The 16265-nt window shown below is 39.5% G+C and overlaps 1 protein-coding gene across 2 annotated transcripts in view; it reads right to left on the bottom strand.

Annotated features, from left to right (window-relative positions):
• AASS (aminoadipate-semialdehyde synthase) overlaps positions 1–16265 on the bottom strand; it is a 41610-nt gene that overhangs the window by 24757 nt on the left and 588 nt on the right. For both annotated transcript variants that reach the window (XR_010910032.1, XM_060777735.2), the window contains exons 2-9: positions 9058–9280; positions 7372–7548; positions 5455–5539; positions 4552–4619; positions 4304–4450; positions 2343–2421; positions 2126–2253; positions 1720–1868 (exon numbers count right to left, since the gene is read on the bottom strand). Coding sequence is in view for 1 of the 2 variants with exons in the window: in XM_060777735.2 (XP_060633718.2) it covers positions 1720–1868; positions 2126–2253; positions 2343–2421; positions 4304–4450; positions 4552–4619; positions 5455–5539; positions 7372–7548; positions 9058–9270 (1046 nt within the window). In the remaining variant the exon portion in view is untranslated. The remainder of the gene's footprint in view (positions 1–1719; positions 1869–2125; positions 2254–2342; positions 2422–4303; positions 4451–4551; positions 4620–5454; positions 5540–7371; positions 7549–9057; positions 9281–16265) is intronic.

Genomic DNA, 16265 nt, shown 5'->3' with positions numbered 1-16265 from the left:
TACTCACAATTCAACAGCTGTACATCCTGCAGTGAAGTTTGCTGCAGTGATAACAATAACCTTCCTGGGGAAATCTGGAACAGGGATTGTTAATGTTGAGAACAGAGTACAGAATTTGTACACATCTCCTGTAATGATAACCTGTCCTTAGTGATGAATCTAGGGTAGCTTCATCACAGGTGTGTAGAAGATCTGTTGTGGCTTCCTACTGTTTCTTTTCAGGCTCCACCTTCTCAGCAGAGAAATGTGGACCAGCAATAGACAACTAAGGTGGCTTCTGACAAATTCCTCTGACCAAAAATGAGCAAAGAGGTGCCAAAGAAGGCAGGTAAAAAAAAAAATGAGAAACCAACCACCTCTCCAGAGAAGAAGGAGAGAAGGAGGAGACAAACCAATGCGATGTGGACAACTGACAGAAGAGTCCTTCAGGAGAGAGCCTACAGTAAAATAAGCAGTCACCCTTTCTGCTCTCTCAACTAAGGGGATCCAAGGAGCCCTATATAGAGCTCACAATCTTTACTCTTGACTTATCCTTGAGCCATACAAAATTCTGCAATTTTGATAAAAAAAATCTGCTCTTAACTTATACATGAGGTTGACTTATACACAAGTAATGCCCCAGAATGCATCTAGTTCACATATATCTGTAAAACAAAGACATCAGCATCTGATATTTCTTACTTCTGTAAATCAGTAAGTCACATGCATGTTGAACATTTCTTAACAAGAATAAAAACTGAAATACTCCAAAATCTACCTATGATAGTGATAACTTTGCTTTCTGATGGTTCAATGTACTCAAACTTTGTTTGATTCATAAAATTATTCAATAACTTGTGCTTAAAATTACATTCAGACTATGAAACATAAATGAATTATGTGTTTAGACTTGTGTTTTATCTCCAAGACGTCCCAATATGTACAATGAGGATCTTCCACCTTTGCTGAGTTCAGTGGTGCAGGAACCCCACAAAAGTGGGACAACCGTGAATAAAAAAAAAAACACCATTTCTTTTCCTGAGAGAACACATCTTGAGGAATCTCTAGGTCCTTCCACTGGGAGTTTAATATAGAATCACACTGGAGGACCTACAAATGTCTACAGAACTATTGTCTCTAGGAAGCTATACATCCTCCATTGTAACATTAAGGTCACCTTTCAATGGAAGTTGACCACAGAATCATGCTGGAGAATCTAGGGATTTCTAGAAAGAACATATGAATCAAATCTGTGTATAATCAAATCCACAACATCAAATTCACAAATGTGGAAAGCTACCTGTATATGTAAAATACGTTTGGTCCCAAACATGTTGGAGAAGTGATACTCAACCTACGTATGGTTTAGCATCCCTGTAAAGCAAAGATGGGAAACTTTGGGTAGCTAGAGGGCCATATTAGTCCCTTTGGAGAATTCAAGAGGGCCACGCACACACCAGCACCACATCAAAAAAAGTCAGACTTTTGCCCCAGTGTCCCTTCAATATCCTCTAGGGGTTGTGGGGAGCATTATTTCTACGCGTTTATGCTTCTCAGGCCTTTCTAGGCCAAAGAGAGAGCTTTTTTTTTTTCAAAATAGGAAGTGACCTGGTGTCAATTTCAGGTTACTTGCAAATTGTAAGAAATTCTCTTGGCCCTAAAATGACCTGAGAGTGGCCTAAAACATGGTGAAAGCAATGCAGCATGATACTAATTTTCAGCAAATCAAAAATTCCGTACTTGTGTGGCAATTCAGGGCAACCTTCTGTCGCAGTGGCAGAAGGTCGGAGCGGAGTCAGAAGTCTCTGGGCATCTTGTCGGCTGAGCAATCGGGGTGTATCCTGCTCCCAGTAGATCCCATTGATTATGCAAGTTGCATAGGGTGCAATCTGAGGAAATACACATATCAACCATGAAATGTTATTTGATCCAATCCTGACTGTGATTCAATAAGCAATGTAAATGAGCTAAAGATTGCGAAACACTGCCTCAAAGATTCATCAACTTAAGACTGTCTCTCATAATTTACACTGACAGATTAACTGGGTTTTTCAGGTTTGGTTAACTGCAGGTCACTACTCTACACACAACACTTCAGAGTATGAGATACTTTTAAAAAGGAGAAACAAGAAGATGACCTACTTACATCAGTGTTAAATCGCGACGTGTAGAGTTCTGGGTGCTTGTCATATTCTACAGGGTCATACACACCATCACTCTTTCTCACAAGATGGTGGTGTCGACTCAGCACCGTCCCATAGACTTTCCTGAGGTCTGTAAGGGGCAGGAGAATACTTGAGATGAGAACACTTGACGCTGCATACCTCTCAAAGCACATCACCACATCAGCACTTCAGTTTTACCTCCAGTTCTGGAGACCTCCTTCAGCTCATGGGGCTCCACAAACTCGCAAGGCAGTGCATTAAACATTTCCTGGGCACCCTGCAGGCCAAAACATAACCAGAAGCTAGATTACATTTGCTAAATAAAACAAAGCATTAAGTGTTCACTGTAAGAATACTTCTGCTATATGGTCTGAGAGGAATTCATGAGAGCAAGTTTAGTGGATCCTGAATAGCCAGATAGAACTCCAATCAGTTTCCCTACAATCCAATTACTTCAATTTTTAACTTATCACCAACATTTTACATCTTTCCCTCAACAGACTAGCAGAGAAGCAACAATATATACAGCTAGCGGCTGTTTGAGGGTGCGGGGGGGGGGGGGGGAGCAGGTGGACAGCAGTCCCTAGCACTAACTCATAACCTTCACAAAAGGTTTCTGGTTTATTTCTGAGATTATCAGGGCAGGTTGTTGTAAGTTTTTTGGGCTGTGTGGCCATGTTCTAGAAGTATTATCTCCAGACGTTTTGCCTGCATCCATGGAAGGCATCCTCAGAGGTAGTGAGTCATACAGCCCAAAAAACCTACAACAACCCAGTGATTCCGGCCATGAAAGCCTTCGACAACACATTATCAGGGTAGTTTATGAAAGACCCTTTTTAAATGAAGAGAGAATTGATGCCAGTTAGCGTAGCCTGGTGTCACTCAAAATACTGTCTTCCAAATGTTTTAGCCAAGCTGCAAGATTTTTATCATTGGGAAGGGGGGGAGAGACATTTCAAGTTTACTCTTCGTTTAACATGTTTTGTAGCGGTGTACCCTCTGCTGGGTATTACCATGATTCTTAACACACACACACACACATACATTCATTTTTTAATTATTATTTATTTGGTTAGGTATGTTTGTAACTTTTTACATTGCAAAATATGAATGAAGATGTGCCATGTGTAATTTCTTCATCTCATCATCTCTGACTTATGACAGTGATGGTTGAGGTTTATCCATGTTATAATAATAATAATAATAATAATAATAATAATAATACATTTATTTGTTACCCGCCTATCCTAACGGTTCAAGGCGGAGTACAACTGAGTCAAAACATATTAACATACATACATACAATAAAACACATATGATAGATAAAAACACATCATTATGAACACATACACCAAACACAGGGTACAAAATCAACATAGTGAGGCAGTAGGATGCAAATTCAAAACTTGTGATTCGGAGTTGACTGGGTAGGCCTGCCAGAAGAGATAGGTTTTTAATTCTGTTTAAAAAATTCTGACAGCTTGTTTAGCTGTCTTGTGACAGGTCATTCCACAGTCTTGGGATGGCCAATGAAAAAGTCCTCTGGATGAGTCACCAGTCGGGTTCTGGTTGGTTGGAGTAGCCACTGCCCAGAGGACTTCAATGCCCAGGCGGATTGTACAAGATAATGCAATCCTGTAAATAACCTGGACCCAAACCACATAGGCCTTTAAAGGTCAAAATGAACACCTTGTACTTTGTGCAGAAACTAACTGCCAACCAGTGGAGTGAATTTAATATGGGTGTAATATGCTTACTCCTAGATGTTTCTGTAACCAATTGGGTTGCCATGTTTTGAACTAATTGAAGTGAGCTCGGTACAGAGTTAACCCAATGTGCAGTGCATTACAGAAGTCCAACCTTGAGGTGACCTGAATGTGCATGTTTAGTCCAGAACAACTAGATGGCATCATGTTGTGGGAGGCTAATTTAGACAAATTTTAGCCAAGGTCTGACTCAGAATAGGGCAGCTTGGATCTCCACCTGTCATATGGAATGATGCATATCGATCTCATCATTTCTACACAGGAAATGCACATATTTTGAACTAACAAGGGGCCTTTCGACTCAGTGGAGAATATGTGATAGTCAATGATAGTAAGGCTTTTCCTTAGTTTCCATATGAACATTCAAAAAACTAGACTTGAAGAACATCTTACCTTAGAAACATTACCAGTCCCTGTAAACACAAATGTTATGGGTCCAAGAGATTTGGGCATCAAACCTAGAGAAATTTCGTAGCCTGCATCCCGAACTGCCTGCACAGCCTGGCTGCTGTTTCTGTAATTATGGGCCATACCAAGGTGCTGAAACCAACAAACCAGAAAGTTGGTGCCAAAATCTGTCAAATACATTAATCCAATGAATGTCACCAAATGCCTTGCAGATCTTTAGAATATAACCTTACCATGAAAGGAGTGTGATGACCCAGGGCAAGAAATCGCAGTCCCATTCCATGTAAAATATTTATCATACCTGCATCAGAAATAAAGTTCACGGATCCATCAATTCTACAACAGAATCATCAGAGAGAAAGAACTAAAAGAAATAATGGGATTGCAATGTCATAAGTTGAACACAGAAATACTTAAGTCACAATTTACGCAGTGGAATCTATTTCTGAGGGGCCAAGCACTGGGATAAATGGCAGCAGACAAACTTCTGCTATGCCAGATGACTGGGAAATTATGAGTGTGACAAAAACTGAAACAGAAAAGGGCAAAGATCCGTAATAATTACTACATAAAGTAGAAAGGGGGGGGGGGTCAATTCCAGCATGCCATTTAAAAAAACGAGTTAAGGAACCAGCACAACTGTGGTACAGATGCTGCCTAAACATTTGGAAGAACTTCTTGATGGTAAGAGCAATTCAACAGATTGCCTTGGAAGGTGATATTCTTTGGAGGTGACTAACTGAGAATGCTTGGAGTGCTTTGTTCATTCCCATATACAGGTTCGACTAGATGGCCTTGTGGCCTCTTCCAAATCTGTCTATGATTCTGTCTTGGGTGTAGTTAGTTCTCCACTCTGTCTTGGGTATGGTTAGTTCTCAACTCCTGATATCCCTAGCCAAAAAATAAAAAAACTCAGACAAAGATGGCAAAGCTCCCATCCTAAAGTATTGGAAGGCCTCCACCAGTCTAGTGGCTTTGCCCAAAATCAGTTTTCCTGAGTTCTCAATTTCTCACAATTTGATTCTAAGAATATCTCACTGTGGAACTGTATAGTACAAAGTAAAAACAAATACATATAAAACTGATTTCCCTTTGCACAACAGCAAACACACAATATCAGTATTCCTTCCACTTACCTGCAACACCAGCCCACTTTCCAAAAGCTACTACTCGCACCCCTCTGTGATCTACCATTTTTTCATAATCTATCAATCGAATATTCTGAAAGTAAAGAAAATCCATTCAAGTGAATGTTTTGTTTTCAAACAATCCCATCCTCCCCCAAAAGTAGTGAAAATGATTTCAGTCCTTAGATAAAACTTAGGGAAACTTTTACTTACTGCTGTGAAAATTCTTCTATTCCAAATTTTTTTAGGACTTGACTACATTGGGCTTGTAATGGTGTGTTGTCTTTTTGGTTTTTCTCTTTTAGTTTTAGCGGAAATGGGTTAACTGCATTTTAAAATAACATATGTATGTGTGTGTATGTATGTATTTTAATATGTACTGTTTTTTACATTTTGTAAACTGTAGATACAGAGATCGTATTGCATTCCTCTCATTGTCATCTTAAGCAAAGGCTTTTTTCTTCCAAGTAGCTCTTAGGAGCTGATTGCTTTTAAAGAAAAAGCTTTTAAGTGCTTCCAATTTTTCTTGTTCAACAAACAGTTTATTGTACTTAATGGTCTAGAAAAAATAGTGGTATCTTCTTTTGTCTATACGGCATTTATTTTTTTAAATCTTTCCTTATTTTATTGGGGGGGAGGGCTCCCTTTCTTCCCCTACATCACCACCTACTCTGTTCAGTTGGAGAACCCAGAACTGTGTGCAGCATAGAAAAGAAGCTTGGTTTATTTAATTGTTGAATATGGCCTTATTCTTGCTACCAATTACCCAGGTCACGCCTTCTAATTGGTCCCGGAAATGGACAGCCATAGACTGTACCTGTTATTGTTGTTGCCTGCTATAGCACTGCACTTAATTTCCGGGCCCCCTAGACATTTTGAGCTTGCACTAGCCTTGGCCCGGCCTTTTAAATTACCTTGAACAGATAGGATTACTTTTAATATACATGTGTCACTGTGACAATTTTATGCTTATATTGTTTTGTTAATTTTATGTTTATGTTGTTTACTCTGTATGTATTCATGATGTTACTTGGAAACCACTCTGAGTCCCCTCAGGGAGACAGAGCGGTATATAAATAAAGTTTTGTTGTTGTTGTTGTATTTCTGCACAACAGCAGTAAGGAAGTCTGCTTCCACCACCCCATTATACATCCTTCGATCCCGATCCAATCTTTGCAATTGCTCTCATACTAGTATAGCTCAATTACATACATATGTATGTGAAGCCATACTTGGCAGGTATTTCAGAGAAAAACAATCCATAAAATGTATATTTATATGTGCAGTAGTAGACTTGGAAACCAGAAGTATAAGGACCACAAAATAGAGAAACAACCTTTTGTCCAGGGCTGGGGAACCTGTGATATTCCAGATGTTGCTGAGCACCAACTCCCATCAACTCCAGCTAACGAAGCCAAAAGTCAGAGAGCAGCAGCCCAACATTTGGAGAAATTTTGTTTTGGCAAATGAATCTAACATGACAATCTAATGCATACTTATTCAGAAGTAATAATAAGTTCAAGAGAAGATGCCTCCCATGTTGAATGTATGTAGAATTCCAATCTATATCTCTTTGGCTTTAAATTATAGGACTTAAAAGACTAATATGTGTATCAGGCAATTGAGCGTGGTCTACTCCATTTGGTATCAGTCTTGGCTTCTAAGTTGCGAACACATACAGACACACACAACGGAAAGATAGTTGCACAGTTTCTAAACAGTCTCATTTTCATGCTCTTACAAATAATAATTTTTGTTTGTTTTTTCATGTCAGGAGCGACTAGAGAAACAGCAAGTCGCTTCTAGTGTGAGGGAATTGGCCATCTGCAAGGATGTTGCCCAGGGGATGCCCAGATGTTTTACCATCCTATAGGAGGCTTCTCTTATGTCCCACAAATAACAGTTGGTTATCTCAGGTAACTATACCTTGCTCAAGATTTCATCTAACAAGGGCATGTTTGCTTCTTGAGCTTTGATAGTATGAGAGAAGAAAGCATAGTTTTTCTTGGGAATCAGTTTGCCATCTGGAGGCCTCTTCACGCCCACAATCAAGCAGGCCTGAGAAATATCTTCCTGAATTATTCCGCCAGCTTTGATGTAGTCCTGCAAACAAAGCATGGAAACCAAACTGATGTCTGAAGCCAAAATGGACAGAGAAGTAACTTTCATAAATGCTCGTCAAGAAGCTGTGTTCTCACAATGTCTGGCAGAAACATGTATCACATGTCCTCAAAACAGGGAAAGGTATGGGAGAAAATGCCACCATATTTCCACATCCCTTCTAGGTGGCTCCACACTTTCCTCAAGAGAGCAAAACTACAACACTGAATGGCATTTTCTTTTAATGAGAATGAATGAGTTTACTTTTCCCCAACCTGATCCATTCCAGCTGTTAGATTTACAGTCGAACACAATCTCAAGATGCCTAATAAAGGAATGTGACACCAGAGGTTTTCATCAGAAGAGTTTTGTATGTGTACATCGATATCTCTCATGTCTTCTGAGTCTAACTTTCCTGCCCATTCTCTTCCTGTTTTCCTGTCATCTACAGCTTTCTTCTATTATTCCTTTAACTGTCTTTTCCTGTCTCAGTACTGCTTGACAGAATTGGTTTCTCATATGGTCTTCTTTTTCAGAGCTTAGAGAGTTAATTTTTTGTTTACTATCCAAAAAGTGATTCTCCCACCACCTTCCTGGTTTTTCCAGAATTTCCTTCCCAAGGAAATCTGTGGTATAAGAGCAAGTTCAAACGGTCATTTCCAGAAACATCACCAGCACATCCATATTTATTTATTTATTTATTTACTATATTTGTATACCACTCTTCTCAGCCCTTGGGCGACTCAGAGCAGTTAACAATAGCAAAATTCAATGTTCAAAAACATCATAAAACAGTTAAAAACAATTAAAACTGTAGCATACAGTTAATATAAATCAATAAAACATCGAAATCCAGTCTCATCATCCAATTGTTCTGTATTCCTATATTTGTTACACTGCCTATTCAAATGCCTGCTCAAACAACCAGGTCTTCACTTTCCTCCGAAATGTCAACAGGGAGGGGGGCCGATCTAATATCTGTAGGAAGGGCGTTCCACAGCTGAGTGGCCACCACTGAGAAAGCCCTGTCTCTCATCCCCGCCAAGCGTACTTGTGACACAGGAGGGACCGAGAGCAGGGTCTCCCCAGACGATCTTAACACCCTAGCTGGTTCATAGGAGGAGATGCATTCTGACAGGTTAGTTGGGCCAGAACCGTTTAGGGCTTTATAGGCTAAAGCCAGCACTTTGAATTGTGCCCGGTAGCAAACCAGAAACCAGTGGAGCTGGCACAACAGAGGAGTTGTATGCTCCCTGAGCGCCGCTCCCGTTAGTAACCTGGCTGCTGACTGTTGGACCATTTGAAGCTTCCGGACAGTCTTCAAAGGCAACGCCACGTAGAGTGCATTGCAGTAGTCTATACGGGATGTAACCAGAGTGTGGACCACCATGGCCAAGTCAGACTTTCCAAGGTATGGGCACAGCTGGCGCCCATCTATGTATGATATCACTGTCAACACAAGCTCTCTTCTTACAACCAAGAAGAAAAAAAACAGAAGACACTGGAACTTACTTTTTCATGGATGGACCTTCGGTTGGATGGTTGCACCAAGACTTTGTATCCCAAGTTGGTGAGCAGTTTGACATGCCGGGGGGCTAGTGGAGCCCTCCTTTCCCAGGCATTCACATCCTCCCTTCTGATGGCCAAGACAGATTTATGGTAGGGCCGCCATCTTGAAAAATGGCTCCCAAACCTACAGCCTGTGTGTTTGACTGCGCGGAGCATGACAGAAAACCTTGATAGTGGCAAAGACAGAGCAATAAACAAATGCAATGTAAAGGTGCTTAGAAACAATTGTGTTTGTGTCAAAAAAAACCACAACAAGATCTGGTCTACTTAGAAATCTGCTGTAAAACATAAACAGTAATGACTTAAGATCAGGAACAGCACAGAAGTCAATAGACTGCTTAATCTTGACTCTCTCAGACCAAAACTCATGTGACTTGCCTTACAAGATAAGAGTGCAAAGGGAAGAATTATTAGGACAAATAACATTCCTGAAGACCCGCATTCAAAAGGTAGCTATTCCTCCTGGCCAATAATACAATATAGCAATATAATCTAGGTGTTAAGAGATTATGAGTATCCATATTCCAAATAGTATAATCTCTGCTGAAAAAAAGAGAACATTTGACTGAAACCAATCAATTCTTGTGACGTTCCCCATAGAAAGCAGAAATCTTGTATTTCCATTCAGCCTATATTCACATTGTTGTCACCATAGATTCTGAGGATGGAAGAATAAACCCCAACTCTCTCCCATCATTTCATAATATAACATCTCTATCAAGGTCACAATTACTCAGGTTCAATTAAAACCATTACAATTCTGAACCGAAGTGTTTGGCAGACATTTAGACACCATGCATTTGTTTCATCTAAGTACTGTATATAAAAGCTTTATCTTTAAGTATGACTACTACTGAAGTTGGCCAACGATCAAAATGCAGGCTATAGCCCATTATTATGTAGTTACTTCTCTGAGATTTAATGGCAGTACAGTGCATAAATAAATAGTTCAGTAATGTCTTTATAGCATGAGAGCTAATGATTCTTGGAGGTCTCTCATTCATAAGGTTACCATAAGTCAAAGCTGATTTGATAGCAAATAACAATTACAAGCATATTTTAAATAGTTTCTATTTATTTATTTGCGATATTTGTATACCACCCTTCTCAACCCAAAAGGGGACTCTGGGTGGTTCACAGTGTTGGCAACAATACAATGCCATTGATAAAAACAGCATAACACATTAAAATTGACCCTCCCATAATAAAACATGAAACAAGAAGATGATGAAATGACAAAAAGGCTATTGTTAGGTAACTCTTCCACAGGTAAGTATTTCATGAATTAAGGACCACAACTCAAGTTCTTCCCATGAAAAGAAATCATTTCCCAATTTCCTCAGTTTTGACACTGGAGGTGACCCCAACAATCATCTTAATGCACAAGCAGCCACCTATGGAAAGAGGTGGTCCACCAGATACACAGATTCAAGATCCTTAGGGTTTTAGAGATAAAAAACCAGCAGTTTGAGTTGCGTTGGGGAAAAGATTGATAAGCGGAAAAGGTGTTTCATAATTATCATGGTTCGGTTTCGTCTAAGATCTATAGGCAGCTAACACCCAGGGTCCTTCCACACAGTCATATAACCCAAAATATCAAGGCAGAAAGTCCCACAATATCTGCTTTGAACTGGGATATCCGAGTCCACACTGCCAGTTCAAAGAAGATAATGTTGGATTTTATTCCTCTGTGTGGAAAGGGCTCCTGACTTATCTAGCAGAAAGTCTTGCATGTTCAGTGACAAAGTCAAGTTAGCAATGCCCTAGCACTACAGGGTCTCACAGTCACAGTTACTTTTCACAACTTTCAACATCTTCAAAACGCATTTGATTGGTCATAGGCTTGTTCTTATCTTGCCCAAATGGTAGATCTTTCCATTGACAGTTGACCTTCAACATGTTATGTATTTCACTTTTGTGGATTTGATTAATATGATCTCTCTAGGAATCTTTAGGTTCCCCGGCATAACTGTATGATTGATTTCCAATAGATATTGACCATATAATCACAAGGGAAGATCTAGAGGGATGTTCACTTAGGTTTAAAAAAATAGCATTTTTATTCACAGTTTATTTTTTTCAATTTAATGAGAGTCCTGTGCACCTAATGCCAAGGAATGTGGAGACCTGAATGTAGTATATGATAAGAAAACTCACAGCCACCCAGAGACTAAAATAATAACGTTCCTTTCACTCCTCACATTAGCCAAAATTAGAATGATATCCATGTTGTGCCTGTATTATGATAAAATAATGAAATTATACAGCATTTATAGCATATGTTCTTTAAGGTGGTCTTATTTTCTGATGTAATGGGATCTAGCTCCCATCAGCCCTGGCCAATTACATAGCCAATGTGAGGAGTAACATCATAACATCAGAAAACAAGACCACCTAGAAGAACATGTGCTATAAATGCTGTATAATTTCACATTTTTATCAAAATACATGTACAGCGTGGGTATCACTCTAATTTTGAGGGAGAAAGAGGAATACATAACCAATAAATGTAAATAAAAATGTCAGAGGATTATGTATTCTAATTAACAAAGTTCCCCTGCCTTTACTATCTTGACCTTTCAAACCTGAGTAGGGATTTTATGGACTTCTTCAGTGGAAATGTTATACACTATAACCTCCATATCGGTGAGGGATACATTCCTGGACTTCACATAGATTACCAAAATAATGGATAAACTCTATTGAAATGAGGATTTCTGGCCCAGGAATACTATATAATCACAACGGAAGACCTAGAAAATGTTTAAGGAGGACACATTTGATCAGAGTCAGTTGAATGAAACTGAAGGTACTTGTACCTTCAATACAGGTGTCCTGCTGTATTCTACTTTAACTGGCATAACAGCATTCCATGAAGTTCTGGGATTGCTAGTTTACAGGTTACTATTTCTAATTCTCAGATAGAGAACTCTAGTTTTTTCCCAGACTACAAAAGCCTGGATTCTCTAGGACTTTGCTTCTTAAACTGTATGTCCCAAACCCAAATGGGGTCCCTTTAGCTCCATGTTGGCATCCTGAACAATTTCGCAACAGTAGAAGTTTTCTGAATGTCACCTAGTTGCTCTTTTAGACATTGACGCAAATCTGTTGTATAGTGTTTAAAGTGGACTCTGCAGGAGATGCTCCAGCTATACTTCATAAAAAGGAAAATAATTCTTTTTAGCAAGTTTGCAAATGCTTATTTGTTATCAGTAAAGGTTTGATTTTTATACCTATTTTGTATACCTATTAGTCATGTGCATTCGGGACTTACCTTGATCTGTTTCATGTCCCGGCTTTCGGTGGGGGCCCCAATCCATTTTCGTCTGAGCCTCCCGAAATCAGGAAGTCAGATAATTTTTTTTGTTTTCCAGGCCGAAAGATCTGTTTTCTTTTGGACCATTATAGGGAGGGGAGAGTGCAATCAACTGCAGGCACTGCCAGGCCCCACACAATCAATACAAAAAGCAGACACCCTCACCCCCCACCCCCACCCCGCTGCCGCCTTTTGTATCAATTGCATTTTCATTTCAGTAGCGGCCTTTCCGTTTTGTGCAATCCAAATGGACGGAACAAAACAGAAATACAAATGAAATTAATGGGACAAATTTCAGGTCCATGACTAATAGCTATATAGTCAGGTCATGTAAAATTTTCTCAGGCAGAAACAGGTCACAAGTGAAAAAAGTTTAAGAATCCCTGCTCTGGGTTATTGTCATGGCAGCTGAAATGGAATATAGCTTGATTCTAATAGGGTGTGAATGGACCCTATTCATGTTGTATGAATAAGACCTATGAATAAGACCTATGTCTCTATGCAACAAAATCCAAAATATACATTGTGGTGATACCTTTATCCAACCAAGCAAAGGGAGCAATGTGTATCATGCTAGCTTTTGAAACATACTGGCTTCCCCATCAGGTGAAGATGGTGAAATATGCAGGGGAAGGAAAGTGAAGTTTGGGAACCACTGATATTTTTCTTGCTTGACGTAGTATTAAAAGAGAGTCTAGATGTGATACAGAAAGATGTTTCACAGCTTCTTGGTCCTAACAGGACCAAGAACAAAAAAAACCCTGCAAAATACTGTGAAATAACTAATAAAATATTCCTTGCAATGTAATCTTATTTGAAGCCTGGACCCATTTCTGTCCAATGAGAGGCTGCCAGCCACTTTGTAGGTAGAGTACAAAGAGTCTCTGAAGAAGTCTATGTACCGTTCAGTCTGGAGATAAATTTAGGTTTGAGGGAAATGTGATCTTTTTCTTGCCATGCAGAGCAAGGGAAGTTTTACTTGATAACAGTTACACAACAGGAAGGAAAATCTTAAGAAACTGATCTGACGACACAGAGGTGCCATCTACACTGCCATATAATCCAGATTACCCAATCAGATAATCACATTATCTGCTTTAAACTAGATTATAGGAATCTACTTTGCCATATAATCCACTTCAAAGCAGATAATCTGGATTTTATATAGCAGTTTAGAAGGGCCCTGAGTTTGGAAAAGTTACAGATCTGGAGCAAAAAAATAAATTTACACACATACAAGCAAAAGAAAATACCAGCAACAGCTGGCAATGCAGATACTTGAGAGGGAGCCAAAAATGTCTGTTTCGGTTGGAAATCAAGGCATACATACTAAAAGATGGGAAAATCCATATTCTTGCCAGGCTTAGCCCCTCTAATTCTGACTGCAAAAGGCTTGTTCAAGGATTAAGCGCTCTGTTTTAAAACTATTACATTGTAGTTGGCACTATTTGAAGTGAATTGCAAATGCTGGCAAATGGAGTGTGCCTCTCACAGAAGTCTAACTGTAAAACAAACTTAAGGTTCCTTCAGGCTACAGATCCAGCAAATCACCAGAAACCGGAAATTCAGGAAAAGAAGAGGTGGAGAGAGAACTGGCAGAGAACTCAACACATCCCGTAAAAAGCTGTACTTGGTGCACTGTCTACATTTAATCTCAATTGCTCTGTCATGAGTCAGAGGTATATCTCTTTCATCTATGGCAGCCAACAGATCCCTGAATTTCAGTCATTCTTGCCTTTAGAAAGGGAAAGCAATCCTTGCTCTTTTATCCTGTTATCCATCATCAGGCTTAACCTGAAACCTACCAAACTAGCAGTGATTCATTCCATCTCTTATCTCCACCTTGAGTTTAACTTTTGGCCTACCAAATGGGGAGCTTTCTGTTTCTTCTTCAATTAGCTTGGGTGCATCTGCACTGTAGAATTGATGCAGTTTGACACCACTTTAACTGCCATGACTCAATGCTATGGAATCATCAGAGCTATAGGCTGGTGAAGCCCCAGCACACTTTAGCAGAAAAAGCAAAAAATCTTGTAAAACTACAACTTCAAAGTCAGACACGACTAGACTTAATGTCAGGGGAAACTTCTATCTTTACCTATAATATTAATAATATTATTATATTGTAATACAATATAATATGTAATAATATTGTAATATAATAATATATTAAATATAATACTACTGATTATATAAAATAATATATAATGATATACTGTTTTAGTATTGTATATTTGTATATTTCAAATTGTAATGTTTTTGATTGTGAGCCACTTTGAGTCTCCGTACTGAGAGAAAAAGCAGGGTATAAATAAATAAATTCCTAACAGCCAGTAAGATGCTGAAGTCCAAAACACTTGGAGGGCCGAAGTTTGCCCATGCCATAGGTAGATGCACCCTTAGACCAAAGATGAGAAGAAGGTAGCTTTGGCTGGATCTACACTGCCATATAAAATCCAGATAGTCTGCTCTGAACTGGATTATATGGCAGTGTAGGCTCATAAAATCCAGTTCAAAGCAGATAATGTGGATTATCTGCTTTGATAATCTAGATTATATGGCAGTGTAGAAGAGGCCAGAGAATTCCTAGAGAGAACATATTAATCAAATTGGTGAAAAATCACATCCGCAGAAATGAAACACACAAATGTGGAGGGCCAACTTTAGTTAACTTTAGAGTAATTCTTTGCAGATAAGTAGGGATTTCCAACCCACAGATATTGAAACATGAAAGGCAGCTGACCCATTGCCCCAACACACTAGATTACATTCCTGAAAATGACCTCGTGTGTCAACTAGGGCTAGGTTGTGTTTGTGTGCGTGCAGATGGGATATCATGACCTCAGAAATCCTCAGAGTGTGGGTTGGGTAGTAAATATAATCAATGAGGACACACTGCATTGTCGAGTCCATGCAACGTTACAGTGTGGCCTAGATGGTAAACATAATTTAATTTAATAAGGGCACACTGCTATTTATTTTAGCTTGAACCTATTCAGAAGGACAATATTCTGCCCTCTCCTGTATTAACCAAGGCCCCTTCCACATAGCAGAATAAAATCTCACATGTCCTGCTTTGAACTGGAAAATATGGCAGTGTGGCCTCAGATAACCCAGTTCAAAGCAGATATTGAGGGATTTTCTGCCTTGATATTTTGGATTATATGGCTGTGTGGAAGGGTCCTGAGTTATCTGAGTCCACACTGCCATATAACCCAGTTCAAAGCAGATATTGTGGGATTTTCTGCCTTGATATTCTGGATTATATGGCTGTGTGGAAGGGTCCTGAGTTATCTGAGTCGACACTGCCATATAACCCAGTTCAAAGCAGATATTGTGAGATTTTCTGCCTTGATATTCCGGATTATATGGCTGTGTGGAAGGGTCCTGAGTTACCTGAGTCCACACTGCCATATAACCCAGTTCAAAGCAGATATTGTGGGATTATCTGCCTTGATATTCTGGGTTATATGGCTGTGTGGAAGGGTCCTGGGTGATCTGAGTCCACACTGCCATATAACCCAGTTCAAAGCAGGTATTGTGGGATTTTCTGCCTTGATATTCTGGAGTATATGGCTGTGTGGAAGGGTCCTGGGTGATCTGAGTCCACACTGCCATATAACCCAGTTAAAAGCAGATATTGTGGGGTTTTCTGCCTTGATATTCTGGGTCATATGGCTGTGTGAAAGGGTCTTGAGTGATCTGAGTCCACACTGCCATATAACCCAGTTCAAAGCACATATTGTGGGATTTTCTGCCTTGATATTCTGGGTTATATGGTTGTGTGGAAGGGTCCTGTGTCAAAAACTACTTTTGAACTTTGAATTACTTTTGC

This window comes from Anolis sagrei, chromosome 5 (genome assembly GCF_037176765.1).
Source record: "Anolis sagrei isolate rAnoSag1 chromosome 5, rAnoSag1.mat, whole genome shotgun sequence".
Classification (NCBI taxonomy): Eukaryota; Metazoa; Chordata; class Lepidosauria; order Squamata; family Dactyloidae; genus Anolis; species Anolis sagrei.
Note: the sequence above shows the minus strand (reverse complement) of the source record. Positions and strands in the feature narration are given on the sequence as shown.